This window comes from Rhamphochromis sp. 'chilingali' (genome assembly GCF_963969265.1).
Source record: "Rhamphochromis sp. 'chilingali' genome assembly, chromosome: 7".
In the NCBI taxonomy this organism is placed as follows: domain Eukaryota; kingdom Metazoa; phylum Chordata; class Actinopteri; order Cichliformes; family Cichlidae; genus Rhamphochromis; species Rhamphochromis sp. 'chilingali'.
This window is the reverse complement of record NC_137934.1, coordinates 12,785,725-12,809,282: the sequence shown is the minus strand read 5'-3', so window position 1 is coordinate 12,809,282 and position 23,558 is coordinate 12,785,725. Positions and strand designations below refer to the sequence as shown.

Genomic DNA, 23,558 nt, shown 5'->3' with positions numbered 1-23,558 from the left:
TTAACTCCCCAGAAAGCTTCAAATGTGGGTGTAGATGTTTGCTAGCAGTGAAGAGCTAGTTCAGTCAAATTCCAGAAATAAAAATCTCACTTATCTCAAGTGGCATCGAGCCTTGCAGTCAGTTTCTATTGCACAAGTTGCCCCTGAGATTTTTGGCAGCATCACAACACAATAAAGGCGCATTCATTATTAAAGCACTATGCAGATTGCACTTTAAAAATGTAACACCAAGACATTCCAGCTTTCCAGAACAGGCAGACATTTGGACACTTGTCATAGCCGGGCACGCACAAGGGACAATATTTTGGTAACGATGCCTCAGTAAACAGTGCCAGTGAGCCGACATGCACAGAACCTTGCAAACTAATTCACCTAACTCATTATGTGCTGTGCCAGGGATATTCCGACTGTGGTTTGCCAGAATGTCTGTAATGACTCTTTAAAACCAGAAGCTTATTATGCTAAACTTTTATTCCAAGAAATAGTCCCGATGGAAAGTGTTTTCTGCGAAGTTAATAAGCAGAGTTTAATACACTGCTGTGGAAATGTTAGCTATGCTCCCTTACCATCACCAGTAGAGCTTTCATCTGTCTAAAATACACTTACTGGCCACTTCATTAGAGATACCTGTCCAACTGTATGTTAATGCCAATTTCTGGCAGCAGCTCGATGCATTTCAGTATGGTGAAGACTACCTGTTGAAGTTCAAATAGAGTATTAAAATATTTCACCAACTGCTGATCTGAATGTTTTTTCCACACAATCATCTCTCGGCTTTACAAAGAATGTTGAGGGAAAAAAGAAAGAAAGAAAATATCCATTGAAAGGCAGCTCTCTGGGCAAAAAATGCCTTGCTGAATCCAGAGAAGGGCCAGACTGCTCCCAACTTAAAGGAAGGCAACAAATAACCCAAATAACCACTACTAAGGTATACAGAAGAGAATTTCTGAATGTCAGACCTTGAAGAAGATGGGCTTCAGCAGCAGAAAACACACTGGGCACCACTCTTTTCAGCTAAGAACAGGAAGCTGAGGCTACAATTCATACAGGCTCGCCAAAATTGGGCAACGGGAGATTGGAAAAATATTGTATGGTCTGCTGATTCTTTATTTCTGCTGCAACATTTGGATGGTAGGGTCGGAATTTGGCATTAACAACGTGAAAGCATGGATCCTTTCTGCCATGTAGCAGAAGTTCAGGCTGATGGTGCAATGCGAACCACCTAGTTCAGCCAGTTTACCTAATGAAGTTGAGCATAAATAAACAGTGACTCTTCTCCAGAAATTCATTTTCTGTGTGGACGTTCCCCGAAGATGAATCCAATGCTGGTGGGTCTAGACTTCCAACATGACTTTAAATGCAGTCAGAATCCAAAATTACAAAAATGTAATTATTTAATCAGAATGACACAGCTGTGTTTTCTCAAACTAACACACAACTGTCTCAATTGTAAAAAGGGTTCCATTATGCAAGAGTCACTTCTTCTATAGGCTCTCAAAATCAGAGAAAAGGCCATGCTTCTTTCCTTATATCAGTAATAAAGTGCCTGAATGAGCTGTTTTGGTTGGCAGCCTACTGTGATGTCTTGAAAGGCATGGCCAGTCACCTCTCCTCAGGAAAGTCCAGCTCTGGAATGGCGGAGTGTAACGCAACAGACATTAGGAATATCAATTTTAGAGCATAACTTGAAAACAAACAAACAAACAACAACAACAAAACAGGTGTATACACACATGAAAGAATGAATCTACATGGTGTTATGAGCAGAAACCTGAGAGACACATTCCAGGGTCAGAAGGGTGCCCTTGGGACCTTTAATTGTAGGAGGGTGAGGGTGGATCGAAAGGTTTTTTTTGGCATGAATGAGAACAAAGACGCTTGTTCTTGTAACAGAGATGTTTATTTAGACAACTGAATGCATGCCAAAAAGAACTGTGTTACAGCAGTGGTAACTTTCAGCTCTCTCACATTTCTAACTCTGAGGGAAAGACCAGATTAGGGACACAACAAACTTTTGAGCGTTGGTAGGGAACACTATCTTGCCCTAATTTATTGCATTGACACATTACTCTTGTCATGAACTCAGAGGGCGCGGGGAGACAGGAGGTACCATTGTTGAATCAAAGATTAAGGAGCTTGGACCTTAAAACAGCTTTGGCTAGGATATCATGAGTTGTTAATATCACTGTTTGGCAAAATTAATTCACACATTGCGTTGAGGAATTTTTTTTTTCCCTTTCTTTTTTTTTTTTAACCTCTCACACAAAACACGTAAAAAGACAATAAAAAAGATGCACTTACTGTAGGTAGCATTCACATGCAGTATAATGTGTCTTCTCCTCAGACTAGATTTAACATTTTTCTCCACTATTTCTTACAGAAATTCACAGCTAATGTTTTTCAGTTTGGGGAAATTATCTTACACATAATAGCTACTGGATGAAAAATGTTGATGGGATCGGGAGAAAATAAAAGAAGAGGAAAACAGTGAGATGATCTGGTATGAAAGGCAAAAAGAGACAAAATTGTGCTTATTGTTGGTGGAATCTCTGTCAGACGTTTTGTTTAATGAACACGCAAACCCCTGCACTCATGCTTCTAATTCATGTTCAGCTCCCTCAAAAAGGGGGATTCCTTCTTGACACACAGACATCCGGCCACTTGGTCCATCAAAATTGTTTTGTTTTTTTGCTGCTGTTGCCATTGTTTCTCCAATATACCGATGAGCCAAAAATACCATAATATCAAAAATAAATGCAACCCTTTCACAAAACAATGAGCAAATAAATAATAATCAAGTGGTGTTCTTGTACTGTATATGTACTGTATATACACAGAGAGTTACGTTTGTCGTATATATGTACACAAACAACTGGCAGTCTTGTTTCAGACTGGGCTTTTAGCATAGCGGACAACTGGGATTTGTGCCCTATAAATCCCAGAAAAAGCAACAACAAAATAACTTATACACAGAATCCTTGGGAGCAGAAGGGGTTACGCACGCTGAAGACTACTATGTCGCCTGCAATTTTTGCCCCCCAAAAGTAGAAGCACTGGTTTCGAAAGGAAAGCAAATTTTAAAAAAAGTAGTAACTTTTTGCTTTTTAGGAAGGGTGTAAAAAAAAAGAGCCTCTTAAAATAATTAGCTTATTATTAAAACATAACAACAACATGCACGATGCTTTCCGAGCCTCAGTTGGAGAGGGTTATGATGAAGCACTTTTGCACAGTTGCATGACTTTGCAGTGTTTTTTTCATTTCTCCATCTAATAATGCTTCTGTCCTGCGAAAAACACCGGTGCCATCTGTGCACATGTCGAGGCGAACCGCAGCCCCTCTGTGCCCTCCTGTGAGCGTGCTGCTCGTCTTGAATTGAAAGACGACATGAGAGGTTCTATTCTCCTCTCAAGCAGTTCTTCAAAATAAGAGTTTTGAATCCTTTTCTTTTAGCAGTTCTATGCTCAGGTCAAACGGGCCAGCGGCTCGCACTGAATTCCCGCTTCTTTCAACGTCTCCACGGCTGTCCTCCCAGCATGCTATGTCCATTTGCTTACCAACAAACACCTCACTAAACATTTTTTTTGTCCCGGTCTTATTTTAGTAGCTTATGTACAGGAGGTTGAAGTGTCTGCCAGCCAGTATCCCAGGCAACCAGCATATCCTCACACATTTACAGTATGCATTCCAGTTTTTCAGTCCTCTTCTCATCTTTGTCCTTTTCACAGGTTGTGTGCTTTTGTGTCTGAATGAGAGCTTCACTGACGTTACATGTGTGGAGTTCATGTTTCTACCTAAAAAGTGTTTCAGATGTTTTGCTTTTTCTGCTGTTATGGAGAGGTCACTGAATCACACATTGCATCTATAGAACGTATTTGTGTGTTTTTGTGTGGATGCGTGGGTTTGTGCTTGCATGTGTGTCGGTCTGGTATAATGTGTCCTTTTTTTTTTCTTTTCTTTTTTTTCAAACGCTGCGTGGAGGTCTTTGAAGCTCATGGGTCCTCCTGTTGCGTCCCTTCTTATTTTCCTGCATCCGTCTCCACTTGGTTGCATGTTGGCTGCTCGCCCGAGATCCCCCTGCGAGCTGAGAACCAGCTAGCCTGGCCTGCCCCTTCTGGCCATTTTGGGTTTTCTGGTTGTTCTTAGGTGCCTCACTGCTCAATATACCCTTTTGGGTATTCTGACTGAGTGTTGGCTCTTCTACTGTTAGAGCTCCAGCCTGATGCCATGGCCGACTGAGAGGTGGACTGGCTTGCTGTTTCTGAGCAGTGGGGGCTAAAGCTCTAGGCTGTAATGCAGAGTTGGACCCGCCTGCGCTGTCAGGCTTGCCCTGACTGTTGCCGTTAGGTGTCTTCACCCTCTTCTGTTTGCGCTCTTTCTTCCACACTCTGTCACAAAACTCCTCCACGCTGTTTAGCTCTGGGTGGTCCAAGAGAGACAGGAAATCTCGGTACCACATCCTGTGCTTGGCCGAGTGACCTGCGCCACCTCCCGCGCCAGGAATTCCAGGCAGGATGTCACCCAATCTCTGGGTGGGGATGACCTGGAGGTTGAGGCGTAGAAGAGGCTGGATAAAGCCGTGTTCCACAGCCTGGCAATGGTAGACCCCGGTGTCAAACTGAGTGAGGCTGCGTATCAGCAGACCTTGGTCTGTACGCAGCACTCGGTCATCTAGCTTTATCTGAAATGAAACAAAGAGGAAGACAAAGAACACAATGGGTGAAAATACTGAAAAAAATAAAGATGGAACATGAGAATGAACCAGAGTTTTTAAACGTACATATTCGATAATCTATATCAGAGATGTCTGACTCAATTAATTCACACTTGTCTTGCACTGCTCAAAACTACCCAAAAATAACCCATTAGAAAAACTCTTTCCAGAAATCATGACCCAGTTACTCAGAAAAATCCATAAAGTTTGATGTGAGAAGTTTTGTGACAGAACTATACAATATTCCTTCTATTAAATTACACCCCCAAACCAATTTCTAATAATCAGATCAGGATTTCTGGAAGGAGATACTGCCATTTACCCCCCTTACATTCAGGGGAAGGGATATAGCTCTACAGCTGGTATCACTTAACCGAGGAAAGTCACATCAGAAAAAGAAAACACGTTTTACATTATAATGTCAAATTTGGTCAGGAAAGAAGAAGAACAATGAACAAGGGTTCAAAGGAAATGCCTTGTTTCAGGTCTCACTGAATACATGAGTATTGGTAAGAAAGATTGAAGCAAACTCCAAAGGTTCCTTTCAAGCTAACGCTGCTTCACACTGGAAAAACTGCAGCTACATCAATCACCTGGGCTGTCAGCACAGAGTGATGTTGTCCAGAAAAAGTAGAAGCTGGCTTAAACTTAGCAGCAAATCATGCAGCAAGTGTGGGTGGGCACAGCAAATTCTTATTAGGTTAATTTCTTAGCTGAACACTATTTTTTGCTGAAACAGTAATATCCTTCCATATAAAATTATTAACAGCTGTGTTTCACATTTAATACACCCTCTGACTTGTGGATCTATTACACAGCTGGACTTTTTTGTATCGTATTTCTCTTTGCTTATTGGTACCTAAAATACCACGCCTAGAAAGGCCAGCTATAAAAATACAGCCGCAGTACAAAAGTTAATCTAAACACCCACACCCAGTGGTTTTCACCCTTTTGGGTCTCTGAGGTTAAAGATTAGAAGTGTCATAAGTCACTACATGATGGAGCAGGAAAGGTGGAGCCCTGGATGGAGATATTTTGTCTGAAGAAATCTAACTATGTGTAATATATTTTATAATCATCTAGCAGTATATTAGCAAGTCATCTTAGGCATACACACCTCAAGCTTGCGCTCGTCGTTGGGCTTCTGCAGTTGCCAGTAGATGAGCGCTCTTTGAGACTTGGGGCTGCACTCTAGAAACATACTGCTGTTCTCCACACCAAACACACTCCTGTCCTCCACGCTGTCCCCTAAGCCATCCATGTCATCTGCTCAATGCAAAGCACATGCAGACAGACTAATGAGACGCAAATGGCATGAGGAGGAGACAGTGTGTATGTGCTTGTATGAAATTATTAAGGTACCGTGATGCTGAAGGTCTGAACACTGGGAAAGAGGATCTCCATTTCTGATGTCTTGCCGTCTGGTTCGCCTGTGAAAAAACGACAGTGAAACTGAATGGAAGTGGTGGAAACAGACAGCTATGAGGACCTGTGGAAAACTAAGTAAACTGCATGATTCAGTAGCTTGCAGCACTACCTTTAGCAGCAATAACTAGTTTTCTGTATGACTTCATCAGTCTGTCACATCATTGTGGAGGAATTTTGGCCCACTCTTCTTTACAGCACTGTTGCAGTTCATTCAGATTTGTTAGCATTCATTTAGGTCCAGCTCTCTTGAGATCAATTTCAATCAGGTTGAGGGCTGGACTTAGACTGAATCACTGCAACACTTTTCTCTTTTCTTTTTCACCCATTCTGTTACAGATTTGTTGCTATGCTTGGAGTCATTGACCTGTTGGGTGATCTTGTCTCGGCCAAGCTTCAGCTGTCGGACAGATGACCGCACGTTAGCATACCTTAGTACACAGAGGAGTTCATGGGGGACTCAGTGACTGCAAGCTGCTTAAGTCCTGGGGCTGTATAGCAAACCCAAATTAATACCCCACCACCGTGCTGGCTGTTGGTTTATGGTGTTTGCACTGATATGCTGTGTTTGGTTTTCTCCAAACATGGTACTGTGCATTATGGCCAATTCCAGAAGTCTAGTGGTTTGTTCACATGCAATTTTGCAAACCTAAGCTATGCTGTCATGTTCTTTTTAGAGTGAAGAAACTTTCTCCAGGTGATCACACCACACAAGGCATACATATTTGAGTCCTTTTTCAATTGTACTGTTATCATCTTTACTCTCAGTTGGCATGCTAAATGTTAGGGTTGGAGATGTTGCCCTTAAAGTTTTTACAGTTTATCTGAGCCTTGCGAGGTCTGACCTTGGGGTGAATTTGCTGGAAGATTGTGGAATTATGTGGAACCCAACTCTTTTTTGTACATAAATGAGTTTAACTGTACTAATTAAAGTGGATCTGGACAATCCTAAAATGTTTCAATTACTGTCAGTTAACTCTTTTAACCACATGTAACTATTAGCTTCCAATTCCATTGCTGTAAGCTAATACTTGATTTCATAGCTATATAATTACACAAACAGTGAACAGATTTGACCTGCTTCTCCATAACGTTTAGCTAAGAGTTAGCCGACACTGTTAGCTAACAAATTCAACAAATCACTTTTTATCCAAATGCTATTTAGCCTTTAACATACAACATTAGCTAATAGTTAGTTGTACATTTAGCAAAAAACCCCCAACAAAAAACATCTTTTTAGTTACTGAATGTGTTGCAACTGTTTCATTTGTTGACCCATGTCATTAGATTTCTGTTTAATTTCTCAGTTTTCTTTATTGCAGGGTTATTACCTTACAATATAAAGCACATTGAGGCCACTGTTGTTGTTATTTGGGGCTATATAAATAAAATTTTATTGAAAATCATTACCCATGCTATCAGGTAAAAACTGTTCAACTGTTTTACAGTAAGTGAGAGATCTTAACCGTTTATTCACTTTGTTTCCATTGCTTTTTTATTTATATCTTCTATGAATTTCTTTTGGCTGCTACTACTTAGTAAATTATACTTTTACTTAACTTATCTAAGATTAGCTTTGCAAGTATCCAGTGGTATATTTGTAACCTGGTTGGGAATCATTGCTGTACATGACAAGTTATTTCTTATGTACTTTTTTATTCTCACCACTTGGGGGCAATGTTTACCCAATTCCCAAGAAAACAGGCACTAACTCAACCTTTAACTCCACTGTTAAATCACATGGACGAAAAAACAAAACAGCAGAATGTAAGAAACATAAACCTGCTGAGCAGTGAAACAATGCGCTTCATTGCCTTCCGATGAGCCGTTATTATGAAACACATACAGCATTGTTTTGCCCTTGAAACGCCTTGTAAAAGCAGGCCCAGTCTTTGTCCTCTCCATATGAAAAAGTCTACTGTGTGATTTGGCTTTTTAATGCGATGGCAAGGTGTTTTCAAAGTCTGGCTTTACTGACTAGCTGTGAATGGCTCCCTAGTTCCTAGTTGTCATGGTTCAAAAAACGCTGATGGTGGCTGCAAAATTCAAATTGGGTGCGAGCCAAACATGAGGCAAGGGCTGGAAAGAAGAGAAAGAACCAAGGTAGGGATAAAAAGTAGAACCACTGAAGGTTTAAAAAAAAGACTAAACAAACAAACAAACAAACAAAAAAAACAAGATAAAAAATGCTCAGCATGTTTGTGTGAATTCTCCACACAAAATTATGACCACTTACATCCCACTTTTTTCACACGTGTCCCTCGTCTGTACATTTCCTGGGCTAACATTCCTGTCTTTTTTGGCCATCTGAGCACGTGCAAGGTTGGGTGTCTGGTTCTCATTCTGGTAGCGAAAACATTTGCAGTGCAGTGGAGAGCTGAGAGAAGCCTGTCCCCACTTTAAACATGGGGTGTGCCACCTCGTCTGTAATCTTGCCAAGCTGGAGTATACCCACTGGCCTACTTCTGTTGGTGTGAGAAGTTCTAGATGAATGAGACAACGTGGGGGTGTCGCGCCATGTGTGTGTATGGGAGGGTAGTAGTGGTGTAGTGGTCAGCTTAATCCTGCTGGGTACAACAGAGGGTAATTTGAGGGAGTGTATGTTCCTCCTGGCTGAAGGGTGAAGTGGTCAGGCAGCTCCTGGTGGCTATAATTTATTGTGTGTTTGCTTGTCTTTGGATATTTGTGCATATTTCTTAATGCGTCTTGGTTGGTAGGATGATTGAAGCACAACTCAGAACAACTGTTACTGGCTAAGTTGCTGGATTGTACTTTCTTGGAACGCATAATTAGTGCGTATGTGTGTTTAATGACTCAATTTCGTGCTGGTGTAATATTCAGATTACTTCCATGTTTAGAAGTTTTGGCATACAATGGCTATCTGTGTCTGTTTTTTGGGAGTCGCCACACTTACTAATAAGCCAGTGGAGGTCTGACGCTAGAGAAATGAGGCTGCACATCAGGATGCCCTTGAGCATAACATTTAAAACCAATTGTTTTAAAGCCAACCAAAACAGCAGAATGCAGGTGTACTGATAAGTCCCAGGTGTGACTGCATGTGACGACATTAATACAGGATGTTGTTGAAAAGCAGCGTGCATGCTCAGCAAACCCTCCGAGGATACATAAAGGTTAAAGAAGGGTGTTTAGCGATTGCCGGCTCCTACCTCTTGGCAGTAGGAAAGTATCTCGAGCACTCAGCACCGTCCCAGGCGCAGTAAGGGTCTCTGGCCAGGCAGCACTCAGCGCAAGCTTTCCCATACACTTCGCAACGGTGTAAAGACATCTGTGATACACCCAGGGCTGAGCCAAGGTACAGCTGTTGCTGTGGGAGTCAGAGAGAGAGCAGGGATGTAAAAATTAAATGTTCCTGTGCGCCTCAGTTGGAAGGGTTCTTGCAAAAAAGAAGGTGCTTGTGGGTTTAGTTCTCAGTGGGCACATTCTTTGCTTATGGGTAACAGTGTATGTTTAAAGACCGAGAATTTCTCGCTTTTTTGTTTCACGTGGACCTTTACCCTTGTCAACAGCTTTTGGATTAATTACAAAGTGAGAAAGCAAGTTTTTACCTGCTTGGTGGACAGCTCCATAGCAGTGATGGGAGTAGGCTCCTGTACAAAGCAAATAAACCCCATTTAACACCACTTCTACGGACAATATGTGTTTTTATAGGAAGGCTATTAGCACGCAATTACAAAACGTCATACCCTAAAGACAGTCATCTCTTCCAATACAACTTCCTCGAGGTCATGCCAGCTTTCTCTGGGGATCGTAACCACCTTCAGCACTGTTCCTGTATCTGAAATGCAAAAGACAGCATACAGTTAGTGTACATGCAGGCCTGTGCTGGTCATAGATTAACATCCGTGGTGCATGTATGTACGGTTTAAGTAATAGATTAGAAATACGTGTGTGTGCCTTCTTCAAAATACATGTTAAGTGCAAGAAGAAACATGGAAATAGATCAAAAAATTAAAAATGATTAAAATAGATTCTCTGGAATCTTCGACATGCCGGACAAGTGCATTAAGCTTTCCAGCATATTTTCCTTTGTTCAGTCACTTTTCTTTCTGTTTGGTTTTTTTTCCAGTCTTTCTCTGTTCAACGTCCGTGTTCTTTTACTCATCCTAATCTTTCTATTTTATTGCCCAGTCTAAAACACAGCTTGTTCTTTATAACTCTGCAGAGAAAAGCCAGCATCCAGGACTCTCTTCATTGTTGACACTGAGACTGGTGTTTTTCAGTTGCCATTTAATGAAGCTGCCAGGTAAAGGCACTGCGAGGCATCTGTTTGTCAAACTATAGATTCTGATGTGCTCTTTCTCAGATGTGCACAAAGAGGCCTCCCACTTCTCTCTCTATTCTTATTTCCTGGAACAATGATACTCTGTGAGTTTCAAAGAAATGTCTTTTCTTTGTCCATTACAATAATCCAGATGCTCAACTATCCAAACATTTTGCTCCTTTAATCAGTACAACAGTTTTCAGATGTGCTAACATCACTGAGAAAGGGGTTTCCCACCGATCAGTCAGCTTTATAAAGTTGATAAACTGGAATTAAGTACCACAAAGAACCACTGGAACACAGACAGATATTCCATTAAAAATCCCTAATAATTTATGACTAACAGTCCTGTTAGTCGTTAGTTGTCTTTCCCCAAATTTCTGATTATTTTAATCCCATTTTAATTAAAAACAAATTGAGCTCAGTGGTTCAGGCCAAGAAGTTAATTGGAATCAACTGGTACATCAACTGATACTAATGCCATGTGATGGCTCATGATGATATCCTTTTACACACTCGGGTTGCAATCTCAAAAAGTGAAATTTGGATTCTGCAAGCTGCTTTGAAACCCATCTTCACCCAAGCTCCCCCTATTTCAACATAGACATTTGTTAGTGAGATCAAGCTTTTTAAGAGTATTAGATACTGATGCCAGTACACTGTAAATAAAAATAAAATTGAAAAATTAATTAAAAGTCAGTTAAAAAAAAAGAAAAATATTATTGTAATTTTCAGTGTCTGTTTTTGAGTGGAAATATCTGTAAAAATCTATCTGTGGTTAAAAATGTCTTTAATTTTAAAACAATACACTGGATTTTATTTGAACAGATTTTGTTTGCAGTATATGCCAAAAGTACCTATGGCGGACCACCCTGAAATAAACATATAGAAGCAGTATATTTATTGCAGTGTCATCTGTTGCATACCTGTGCCAATGAACATGACATCATATTGCCCATCCTCTGCCTCCACTTTGTCCACCACCAGCTGGGTAAACTGGTAGTCCACGTCTGTGCGTACCATTATGGGTCGTCCCCCTATTGGGTGCACCGGGTTGTACATGGCAGGGTGACCCCTGGCGAAGGTGATGACATCATCCGGAAGGTCCTTCGTAGAATCGAAACCTCCAAATGTCTTGCTGGGGCACTGAGATCAAGACGTGATATGTTTGTTTCTTCTAATATCGTCTTATAATGTCTCATTATTACTTAAAAATTTACAACATTTTTGCTAAATTGCCTTACAGTTCCAGGGCGAGGGTAGGGCACCCTCCCTTGGAAGGGCACCCACTGGTAGTTGGGTCCATCTCTGTGGGCATAGGGACCCAGGAAAACCCTCCTGATGTCTGCCATGTTGTACATACACACTGCTGAGCCTTTAAATATGTTACTGTGGAAGGAGAGAAAAAGAAATAAATCCAGAAGGGGTGAGTTTAAGGATCAAGAGGGGTAGGAAGCAAGAGGGTGGTGAAATAAAAGAGATGACAGAGACAAACAAAGGGGATTCATAAATGATCAGTCACAAGACAGGGATTAGGAGCTTGTTAAAAACTGAAGAAAGACAACAAAATGACCCATCATCGCACAAAGACAGAGCGGAGCAAAGTTGTCATTACTTGAGTACAGCAATGACAGATTGGAACTTCTCTCTGATTGCTTCCAGCCTCTTGAGAACAGACAGGAATTTGGGCACACCACCAACAAACCAGGAGACCTGGTTCAGAGCATATTTGAAATCCCCTCCAATATTTTGTGAGCATTTGCTTGAGCCAGATGGGTGGATTTTGCTTTCACAAGGAAAGCAGGCAAGGTCGATCAATCATGCTAAAAAAAAGGGAAGTGATGTGGATTTTATTTTTTCAATTTAAGCTCTTTCGCGGGTCATCCAGAAGACAGCAGTTTGAGTCGTGAGTCATTAAATGGGAGAATCGGGGAGTTTCACATGAATATTCCAACATGCATACTCCACAAGAGTTATTAAATATTCTTGTGGAGATTATGACAGAATAAGCACGATGCTTGCAGTCTTTGGAGAGCGTGAAGTCTATAAACCTTCCGTCATATCTATTCATCTATTTCACAGTTTTATAGATTTAGAATTATTTACTTTATGAGGATAAATGCCCCCCAAATAATCATTCATTTACTTTCCAGGTGTCACATTTTACAATTACAGATTTTCTTTTGGACAGCAAATCTCCTTCACTTGCAGGAACCGAATGCTTCAAAATGATTCGAGATGTCCTTTGTCTTGCTGACTGCAATGGGAAGTTGTATCAGCCTAATTAGGGATGTGGCTGGCAAACACACAGCCGACAGTACTCCACAAAGCATGGAAGATGAATGGATTAGCATTTGAAAATGTTAATTACAGAGAAATTCAATTAACTCCAGGGGCAAAAAAAAGACGCTCCAATATCTGTGCTTATGAAGAAGGGTGAAAATGTGTTTGTGCAGATACACACAGACACACAGAAAGAGGCATGCAAATTCACCCCTAGAATGCACACACACACACACACACACACACACACACACACACACACACACACACACACACACACACACACACACACACACACACAGAGGTACACAATCAGACCCTGATCTGTCAGTGGCAGCTTCTTTGTGCCTCATTAAGCAGTGATATTAAAAGCCGGTCCCTCTGAATCTCTGCTCTATTCATCTCTGAAAACCGGCCACTTAGAAAACCAATTAAACCACTCTAATTCCTCAATGCCCCATAATTGAATTTTAAAGTGTACGCGTGTGTGTGCGTGCGTGTGTGGGCAGACGTGGATACGTGGGTGTACGCCCACCAGCGCCCACCAACCTCTGGGTTTTAATACATCCCTGAAAGCAGTGAAAAGCCAAACAGGTCTGGTAAAGCAAGGCGCCTGTCACCATGCGTTAGCCTGCACCGCTCCTCTATTCAGCTCGTCTTATCATTAGCAGTGATTGATGAAGCAGTGCAGAAACAGTACCGGACACACACACACACACACACACACACACACACACACACACACACACACACACACACACACATCACATTCATCATCTTCATCATCACGATAAGTGCCACCATCTGTGCCATTTCAACTCACTTATCTGCCCTGCCCCATGCCTTCACCTCTCCACATGCTTCAGTAGAGACACACCCGGCTTCTGAAAACCCCATTCGAAGCTGGGGCGGTGGCCGAGGGGGGTGGGAGGAAAAAAAAAAACAACAACAAAAACCCTCCGTGGATTTCTGTTAAGTGAATATCATGTTTCTCTCGCTCCCTCCTGCTCCATAATCTGATTTTCCTACAAGCCTGCCAAGGTTTCAGTGAAAAACAGGACAGGTAGTGAGGAATTGGGGAATCGGATAAAAGCAATCTCCAAATCTGAGACGAGGGGAGGGCTACCCTCGGAGAGAAAAGCATCCGTGAGACACCTGTAAGTGGATTACGAGAGCGCCGTCTGGGAATTTGACAGAGGCGCACTTGGTCGCTTGCATCGTGCCGTGCCATTTAAAATGGTTAGGAAATTACAGATAAAGGGGCAGGATAAAGGAGGAGAAAAGAAAGGCTTCTTGAAAAGAAATACGAGGCGCGTGTTTTTCAAATGCAGAGGATGAAACCTATACAGGAAGGCTGACCGTTGAAATAATCGAGTCTTTCTGATCTCTTAGCAACACATCAACAAAACAATTCTGATACTACCAGCATCTGTCACGCAGTTTGAACATTTGAAACCCTTGCATGCTCACTTTGGAGGTCAAGGGCAAAAGACTGTACCTGGATGTGGTGAATACGGCGTAGATAACTGGATTCTTTGGGTCCTTGGAGCTCATGAGAAACACGTCCTCTAAACAGCGAGAAGAATAATGTGTGAAGGTGAAGCTCTGAGGTGAGGTCACATCGAACAAAGACACAAATAAATAAAATAAAAACGCACTTACGCAGTTCGTCGAAATGTGTGTCAATGCCATTGACGCCAGGAACCGCGCATATTAGCCGCGCTTTGAGAAAAGTGGTCCATTTGTTGACCAGGCTCCTGTGACCTCCCATGTCATTCTGCAACAACATTTGAAGTGCTGTCAGCTCAAACCTCCGTATGCACTTTTGTTAGTAAGGTCCTTGCAAATATCACATTTATTAAAAATGTTACAGAAGTATTAAGTTTCTGATTATAAAACATATTGCAGTAATAAAAATAGGACTGCAGTCTCCTTCTATATTGTATCATGTGTGAAGTTTTGTGATAATATCGTATTGTGGGGCGTTGTGTCTGAAGATTCCCACCTCTAACTTATACTATATAAGGCATTTATAAGGAAGGTAAAGGTTAACTATGGGCATATGATCGTTAACTTTTTTTCAGCAACTATGACTCTGGCTGTTCATTATTACTTTGATTTTCTCATTAGGACACGTACATGTTAATAACTGGCTTTTTAAGGGCTTATAAACTGATAACTAAGGCACATTATAAGAAGTATGCTACTTTTTTGTGTAACAGAATCGTATTGACACCACATCACACTGTTATAACAGTTTTGTGGGGTTGTGTGTGATGTTACCTTACACAGTTGTCCTATTCTGGCAATAGTAGCTTTCCCAGTGTGCTCCCCGTCCATGGCGTTCTCTTTGAAAAACAGGAAGATCTTGTCATCTTCGGGGTTGTCACTCTCAGGGATCAGGTGTATGCCTACGAATCTGGGATCTACAAGAAAGAAAATAGAGGAAAAATAAACAAATAAAGCACATAAACTTTGTTCACACTCATAAACTCACCCCAGCAGACACACAAATACAATTTTACAATCCAACCTCTGCCCCGGTGACAATCATTTCACCCCTATTTTACACCTCTGTAACCAATCCCCCCCCACGATATTCTCCAGTCACGGCTCGGTAATAGCAGCCCGTCACTTTACACCATGGTGTTATAGTATGTGACTTTACCTCAAGTGAGCGCTCCAAATCCAAATCCCACATAAACCCTGTCTCTAGACCACATCCTCGCAAACACACATGGCTCTGATTGTCCCGGGTAACACTTGAATAAATTTATCCTGACTTTAAGCGCAAGAGGAAATCAAAGCTAAACGTAGGAGCCAAGGCCTTAGGGCTGGGATCTTTTGGCATAAAGGGGGCGTAGGAATCGAGGAAAAGTCGCCGCAGTGAGCCTACGTCCAAAAGCTCGGGGGTTTAAGCGGAGAGAAACAAGCAGTGCCATGTTACACCTCCATGGGCGTTTCAGATATAGAGTAGCTGTGAAAAAGGAGCATGTGGCCAAAGTGGGAGGCAGATTTATAAGGGTTGCGCAGGTGCGAGACCTCTGCTGTGAATTGTGTGTACCCCCAACCCGCACACACTTCATACTTCCATCATGAATGTTTGCCCTTATATGCAGACCACCATAAATTTGTGTGCGCACACCACAGATAAAACAAAACCAAGCTGCTGACCACTGAAGTCATACCACTGATTACCTATAATCCAAACAAAAAGCTGCTTTATTCAAAGGAAATCCAACCATCCATATAAGCAAGAGGTCATTAAAATGTGAAGGAATGCGTAAATGAATCTGGACTACCAAACTACAGTTTAACCCCAAATCCTTTTAGAATCAGCTGCTATTAGGGATTCATTCCCTGGTTTCTCTCTTGATACATTTGAGTACCATATAACCTTGTTGATAAAGCCTCAATAGAATATCTCCACCCCGGTAATCCATGCAATTACAATCCCCTCATTGTGCAGAAGACGCTGGATTCTGCCGAGCCGAATGGATACAATCCCCAGCGTATTTGTTTGAACAAGGTGAAAGATCGATGAGGATTAACGCTATAACAATGACTTCCTCGGTTTATACTGCTCTTTATTAATATGTCACAGTAATCAGCACTGGCGAGACCAGTGTTTGTGATTTTTGATGGTGCCTGGGGAGGGGGACGTGGGCGGTTGAGGGGGACTGGGAGGAATTCAACTCCACTACAGGAGGAAAACAGCTAAGAGCGGATTAGTTCTGTGGGAAAGAGGGTGGGGGGGGGGGGGGGGGGGGGATGGCACAGCTTGAGGGAAAGGTTCAAACTGACCTTTTGTGGCTCCCTAAGTCCTCTGCGGTGCCGAAAGATAGCCAGACAGACTGAGCAGTCAATAACCCTCACTGCAGCGCTAATCTTGCTAGCACAGGCAAATCCACTGACTTTGTGAATGGGCTCTGATATCTGATGTCTGCACATGAATGGAAATGATTGGAGACTTGAGGCTTGCGAGAGAATTTAATGTCTCAAAGTCTGCTGAAAAGCTCAATGGTATACTTTTCCAAATAATGGCCAATGACAGGGATTTCCATGCAGCTTTTAGGGAAAGGTTGAGGTCTATAGAGACCACAATGGTCTAATTTTACCTTAATAGCAAAGTATTTTGAGTCATGTTATCTAGTTTTTGCAGTCTCAAGTGGTTTATACTTAACTGTTGCTACTAGGAATAAATATAATTGAGAAGTGTTCAGCAGAATACACCATGATGAAAAATTCAACTGCTGAATTGAACATGAGAAACAAAAGAATTCACTCTTAGCTCATCTTCTACGATTTTATTTTATTTTATTTTTACCATTCAGCCATCTTGAATCATGCTGCTCTGTTCTGATTGGATGATGATCTCCCAGCGTACGGAAAATGGCAAAGTCCCTTCCCATGAAGTCAGCAGATGTGCCCGAGTACAGCTCTCCATCTGCCAGCGAGAAAGGATAGTTAGGAACACATGACCAGCTCTGAAGTGACTGCGTCCTCCCTGGAAGTAATAAAAGCACACATCAAACTTACCAAGGAGAAGTGAGGCTGAGAGCATTTTGGGGTCGTAGGGGCTTTTCCCGCGGCCGTTCTCAAATTGTGAGGCCAGTCGGAAGATGTTGTCCTGCGGTGGGAAAAGGTCAAAGATCGAAATGAGGGCAGTGAAAGCCACAACGAGCATGGTTAAAGGTACATTTATAGCACGTGTTTCAAGTTACCATACATTCTCATTATAGCGCGCTACTTTGGGGGAGTGGGATGCAAAAAAACACTTCCTCCACACAGGAGAAACAAGAAATGTTTTATTACACTGCTGCCCTTGGTTACCAAATGCACCAAAAAAGGGAATATAAGCAGTAAAATTAAGTAAAAACAGACACGACCTCTGAGTCTTTTAAAGAAAAGCGAGTGAGTTTTTGGTGGCTTTTAATTTATTCAATCAGTTACAGACTGTCAGCACTACTTTAAACTGAAGTGAACGCCTCTATGGTCTACCCCTCCCTACTGCTGGACGGCAGGATCCATGCTAGTACATTGATTAACCTGTAGAAGTTTCTCAAGATGACTGATTAAACTTTAATGCAGGATGGAAGGCTGTTAAATATTCGACAGCTGTAATTGAACCATGTAGTGACCGCTTTTTTCCACTGCTTCGCACAAAAGACAACACTGATGAGAAGATAATCGTCAGAGAGAATGAACACGGCTGTACTTCAGACAATACTCAGACTTTCTCTCACATGAATTTACTATAGCGCTGTTGTCACATTTCATGCCTTCTTAATGAATGGTCAGTTTAAGATTTAAATGACCCTTTGCATATATATAACTGATTAAAACCCCAAAACATTTGGTTACAATAAAAGCCCCGAATGAATTACCTCTGCCTTCTTGCCCATTTCCAGATAAGCGCAGATGGGGTGGAAGGCTCCTGTGCCACAGATGTACAGATGGGTCTGGTTGTATGGTTGAAGGACACGGATGAAGTTAGAACACTCCTTCTAAAAAAAGAAATGAGACACAGGAACATAAAGCCTCCGCTATTATAATAACTTAATACGGATCAGGCATATTCAAATGAAAAAACTGTGTTTATCTGTGGAAAAAAACATGATTTTCCAGTGAATAATCCAATTTTACACAAGCTGGTGTTGGTGATATAAAGTTTGTTCTAGTGATGAAGTTCACACAGGTTTCAGTGGTAATCGTCAAATGTAAATAGTTGTTTTTTTTATATATTAATGCAAATACTTTTTACCAAATTATGACGTAAAATTTGCATTTCTTCTAATAGCAGTTTGCTAGAAATTTAAGCATTTTTATGACCGTAAAAAGTAAAAAATAAGAACCTTTCTTTATTTTGGAGACTGGAGTGTGGCAAGCAAACAATTTTTCACAAATCCTAAATATAATAAAAATACTTTTTAAACTTGCAATTACTGAGAATATATTTTTATTATATGAATATTATATTTACAGCATGCATGAAGATCGCTTGACTATAATAATTCGTCTTCATATTAATATGTTTATATGTCAATATGTGTGAAGTGCATAACTTTATAGTTACTGTTGCATGGCTAAACTATTACTTTAAAAGACTGAATTATTTATAACTTTTATATATCCTAAGGTTATAATATGCTGCAGTTATGCTGCAGGCATAAGGTTAAATTTTGTTACAGGCTGGTGGAGTTTTGTACAGCATGCATAAAGTTTTACACCACATTTCACATGACAATAAAGTTAAACAATCATAAAAACTAGCATAAAACAGACCTAAATTTTGGCCAGAAATGTGAAGTTTTTGGCTATAAGGCTGTGGCTTACAGGATACCGTGAGATATAAGGCTGGAAAACTGTTTTGAATACATTTTTGTTAATGTGATACCTATCTTTGTTTATGCTGTAATGTTACCAGGGTAGGATATTATACAGCCACATGCAACTTTGTGACCTTTGGTCTTCATGAAAGATCCAATATGTTAACAGTAACCTCATTCTGCCAATTGCCACCTTCATATCATAAAGTTTAAATTAACTGGTATGCTTTGTGAAAATAAACTTGACGTTTTTATTAGAGAAAAACTGAAAATAGAGACTAATAGAAAGCAGAATATAATATAGCAAAGATTTGCTGGAATTTAATTTTAAACAGGGACTTTCCAGTTGGTGTGTGAAATTGAGTCTCTTTTAAGGAAATCCCACCTGTAAGGAAAATCAGGCAAATCTACCACAGATCTTTAACGACCCATATGTTTGAATTTACTGAGGATATTTGGGTTGGCGCTGCAGTGCGTGTTGAAAGTCCCAGTGGTGTGAGACTGTTTATTAGAGTGCTAATCAACGGGATTGGTTAATGTAGGAGGCCTATTAGCAGCCTTGAGGAGCTGATTTGGCCACATGTGTTTAAGAGATTAGGCTGGGGTTTGCCTAATTATAAATACATGCTGGATATCTACCTAACAAATAAGTACACATTTGCTCAGGGATTTGCAAATACAGCCCTCGTCACACAGGCAGCCAAATTATCCTTCTTCTTCCCTCCCTAAAACACATGTATCTGTTCAGTCTTTTCAAGCTCGCAGACATTTCGCTTTGATGATTTGATGGTGTCTCTTATATGAGCCGTAAATGGATGCTGACATTTTCCAGTGCTGCTCAAAATAAACTCTGGGATCACTCACTGCAAAGCCGCCTCCCCCCCCCCCCTCAAAAAAAAGCAGAATTTTCTGTAATTATTCTAAAAGGTAAAAACTGTTGTTTTAGCTCTAACTATTTCTCCTCAGCAGTAACCTGCACGAAGAGAAAGTTTGACATTTTGGGAAAACCACTGACTTTTTGTTTTTAAAGGCATGAATACCACTCACATATCTTTGTGCCCGAGAGTTAAATAGCTTAGCAAGGTTGTTAGCTGGAGGTCTGTTTGAAGGTTAAAAAAATGAGCTTGTCCATGCATTTGTTTGTATTGTAAAAAGTGTAAAAAAAACTTGTATCCACAAGTCCACTGGACTCCACTTGCCTGCCTGTGTTTTGTGAGCATGTGGTCTCGCCGTCCTTGGGGCACATGCATAGTTGATGAATTAATTCAATGCCTTAACTATGCATGTGCCCCAGGCCGCGGACTTCGAGTGGACTTCAAAGAACTATAACGGGAATGTCTGGGCTGTTGTATCTCCAGTTATCCATGCCCGTGTGTGCAACCAAGTTAAATCAAGGCTCAGGAGAGTTTAAGCTTTGGTCATATCAAATATTGATTTTCAAGCTCATTAGAATTGTAAAAACTCAGCTTTACCCTATAATACTGTATATATAATGTATATTTATAGATGTTTCAGTAAATCTCTGCACCTATTTACATTTTCCAATAAAAAATAAAAAAAAACAAGGGGTGTACCAACACTTTTGCGCAGTACTGTGCATCTATCCGTCTGTGGTGGAGACTCCATTAAGTCCTTTCCACTTATATTTCATTGATTGAACAAACTAGATCGATGTTAATCAGTGAGTGTTAGAGGTGTTGGCAGGCAGATTTTGTTACCTGTTGAAATGGGCAGACTGGTTAATTTCCTGCTTCCTGTCTGTTTGCTGTTACAGCATCTTAAAATTTATCTTACAGACTGTAATATCAATATTCTTGTCTAACTTTTGGAAGAAAGCAAATAACTCTATCTCCTTTAAGTCTAACTGTTCTCTTAATATAAAATCTGTGACATGCTAACAGACTGGGGTTTTCCATGTATTTAAACACCTTTTAACTATGTGTGTTATCATTAACTTAACTTGAAGCCCTGTGACTGACCTTAACCCTGCAAGTTTTTGTGTGTCTGTGGGTCTAATGGTTTTTCCCTCTGTGTACTGCTGAACAGCGAGCGCGCATGTCCCCCCACATCATTCTCACGGCCCTCGTTATATACATTTCATCAGCTTCTATAATCCCCTCCAGGGTCAGCTCTGTTTGGGATTTTACACGGCTGTCTCAGCTAGAATCATTAGCTATGTGGTAGGTAGGTCACACCTAAACACTGAGAGACGGTCGTTATGGTCACTCAAAATTGCGGCTCTTTCTTATTCTGTGGAGAAAAATGACTTCCCTGATCACAAACCATGTCATTATGTGAAAACCGCAACACCCGCAGAGGATAAATGAGTCATTACCGGATGATATTAATGGCTCTCGTTGGATTGGTTGTTAATGCTGACCTCCCATGGGGAAAATAGGTGGACAGATTTGTAAACATTTAAATGACTTGAATGAATTTTGAGATAATGCTGAGTTCTCTAGTTCAATAAAGAAAATGCACTGGAAATGTGGGATAACTCGAGAGTATTATTTTCCCATTAATGTCTACAATAGCTGGACAGCAAATCCGAAATGACATCAGGCACTTCTACGAAATCGTAAATCCACACTCTGAACGCTTTGTTCGGTGAATCAAATGCAACAACTTGGACCATGTTACACAGCCATTCTACCACGGATAGTGATACAGCCATCAGGCATTTTTTAGGGGGCAGCTGTTACATTTGTTCTGCCGCTGTAAACTGTGGTTTGGGGAAATGCATCACTATGGGAGCTCTGAATGCTTTAGTAATGTCCTAATCAAGGCCTCTCCATGCTGTACTCTGTCTCTGCTCTCACCGCCTCATTTTCAAGGGTAAACATTTTCACAGCAGGCAAATACCTCATCATTGCATTTTGTGTGATGTTGTGCTGCCAGAGCACACTCTTTCCACTGCACGAGGGAGTGAAGGTGAAGTATTGCCTACGTGGTTGTGCGAAACCCAAAAAGTCGCTAGTGAGTTAGATCCCAGCGGAACCACTATGATTTAAAAAGACTGCGCAATTCCTGATAATCCTAAAAAACCCAGCAGCACCGCATTCGAGACTCATCCAGCTATGAAATTAGGATCAGATACAATGCAGCCAGGGCCTTTCCAAACAGAAACACACACACACATACAAATAAAGCACACTAACACCATTGTGCTTACAAAGTCAGCAGCATAGAGTGCGTTCAGCAAACTTGCGACATGTGAGCTAACACATCGCGTCAGATAACGAGAACTCAAACAATACACTCCCACATAAATATGCACACAAACGCGCACTCTGAGGCACATAGATAAACATGCTCCCAAAATTAAACTGTACATCGCAGAAGCAAATAAGCTCATTGTCCTTGTGCCCCCGACACGCTGTGTACACTATCGTGTGACTGAACATCTGCTGTACAGTGTGTTTAGATGTAGGTGTCATTGTGGGACAGCCTATAGAGAGTACAGCGTGCCAGAGGTGAAATGGAACACGAGTGCTGCACCACGACTTTTATCTGAGCTAATTTAATACCTCTTCGTGCTAGTGTTTCTTTAACGGCTGCTGGTCCCTGAAATTATTTCTGTCTTATATTGTTATTAGGATGTTAAAAAAAACAAAAAAGGGAAATTTGAAGACAGAGCAGACATGTCATTTCCGTGACAAAAAGCAAACATTACACGGAACAGCTCTAATCATGACGCTGTTATAAATGTGGACTTACCCCTAGGTCTTTCCCTGCCCACTTGCATTCATCCCTCTTAGAGGGGGTGGCGGGCCACGCAATCTGTGCAAATGAACAAAAAAAAAAAGAAGAAGAAAAGCAAAGTCATATCATGCTGGAGGTTGAGAGGAACATTTAAAAGTCATTTCATGAAACACTAAACTGGAAGGCAGTGAGTCGATAGAGTGAATCAGAGGAAAGAAGCAAGCCTCGTGTAATTCCAGGACATGATTAAGAAAGATATTTCCTGGATTACCCAGTTCTTTATTTCGCTCCATATCTTTGGCAATTCTATCAGAAACATATGTGCACATATAATAAATATAAGGATTGTAGAACAGCGCAAGATTGACTGCATTAAAGGGAAGTAAAGAAGAGTTTCATTGACAGACATGAAAATGAAAAAAATAAAAAAAATCTGATGTTTTATTGAAATTGACTAATATACGTTTTATTGCCCTCTCTGACATTTGCTGTGTCAATACAGGCATTTTATACAGTCTAAACAGGGGTTCTGGTTTAAATTACAGCGTGTCTACGCTTGAAATCCTCGCCATAAGGTTGTACTTTTCACTTCAAATATGAAAAGAAACCAGGGTTTTGCTACTTTGCTTTGGAAGAGATAGGTCTCATTGTCATCCATCTGTGGCCTCTGGTGTCACATGAATTAAACACACATGGGGCATATGAAGTGTATGAGCATGCATGTGTGAGCTGTAATAAGTACGGGAAAGATTATACTTAATTATACCGCAAAAATGGGTGCGACAGAGCTGAACTTTTTGCTCCTGGCCACACAGATGTCTGCAGA

The 23,558-nt window shown here is 41.0% G+C and overlaps 1 protein-coding gene across 1 annotated transcript in view; it reads right to left on the bottom strand.

The window, feature by feature from the left end:
* Nucleotides 1–1,878: 1,878 nt before the first annotated feature.
* sema3aa (sema domain, immunoglobulin domain (Ig), short basic domain, secreted, (semaphorin) 3Aa) overlaps nt 1,879–23,558 on the bottom strand; it is a 34,674-nt gene continuing 12,994 nt past the window's right edge. Inside the window, exons 3-17 of the mRNA XM_080887076.1 lie at nt 22,748–22,810; nt 18,089–18,208; nt 17,241–17,331; nt 17,029–17,148; nt 14,985–15,127; nt 14,364–14,478; nt 14,200–14,269; nt 11,663–11,807; nt 11,345–11,564; nt 9,841–9,932; nt 9,703–9,744; nt 9,304–9,461; nt 6,074–6,141; nt 5,829–5,977; nt 1,879–4,678 (exon numbers count right to left, since the gene is read on the bottom strand). Of these exons, the coding sequence (XP_080743202.1) occupies nt 3,962–4,678; nt 5,829–5,977; nt 6,074–6,141; nt 9,304–9,461; nt 9,703–9,744; nt 9,841–9,932; nt 11,345–11,564; nt 11,663–11,807; nt 14,200–14,269; nt 14,364–14,478; nt 14,985–15,127; nt 17,029–17,148; nt 17,241–17,331; nt 18,089–18,208; nt 22,748–22,810 (2,313 nt within the window). The 3' untranslated portion in view covers nt 1,879–3,961. The remainder of the gene's footprint in view (nt 4,679–5,828; nt 5,978–6,073; nt 6,142–9,303; nt 9,462–9,702; nt 9,745–9,840; nt 9,933–11,344; nt 11,565–11,662; nt 11,808–14,199; nt 14,270–14,363; nt 14,479–14,984; nt 15,128–17,028; nt 17,149–17,240; nt 17,332–18,088; nt 18,209–22,747; nt 22,811–23,558) is intronic.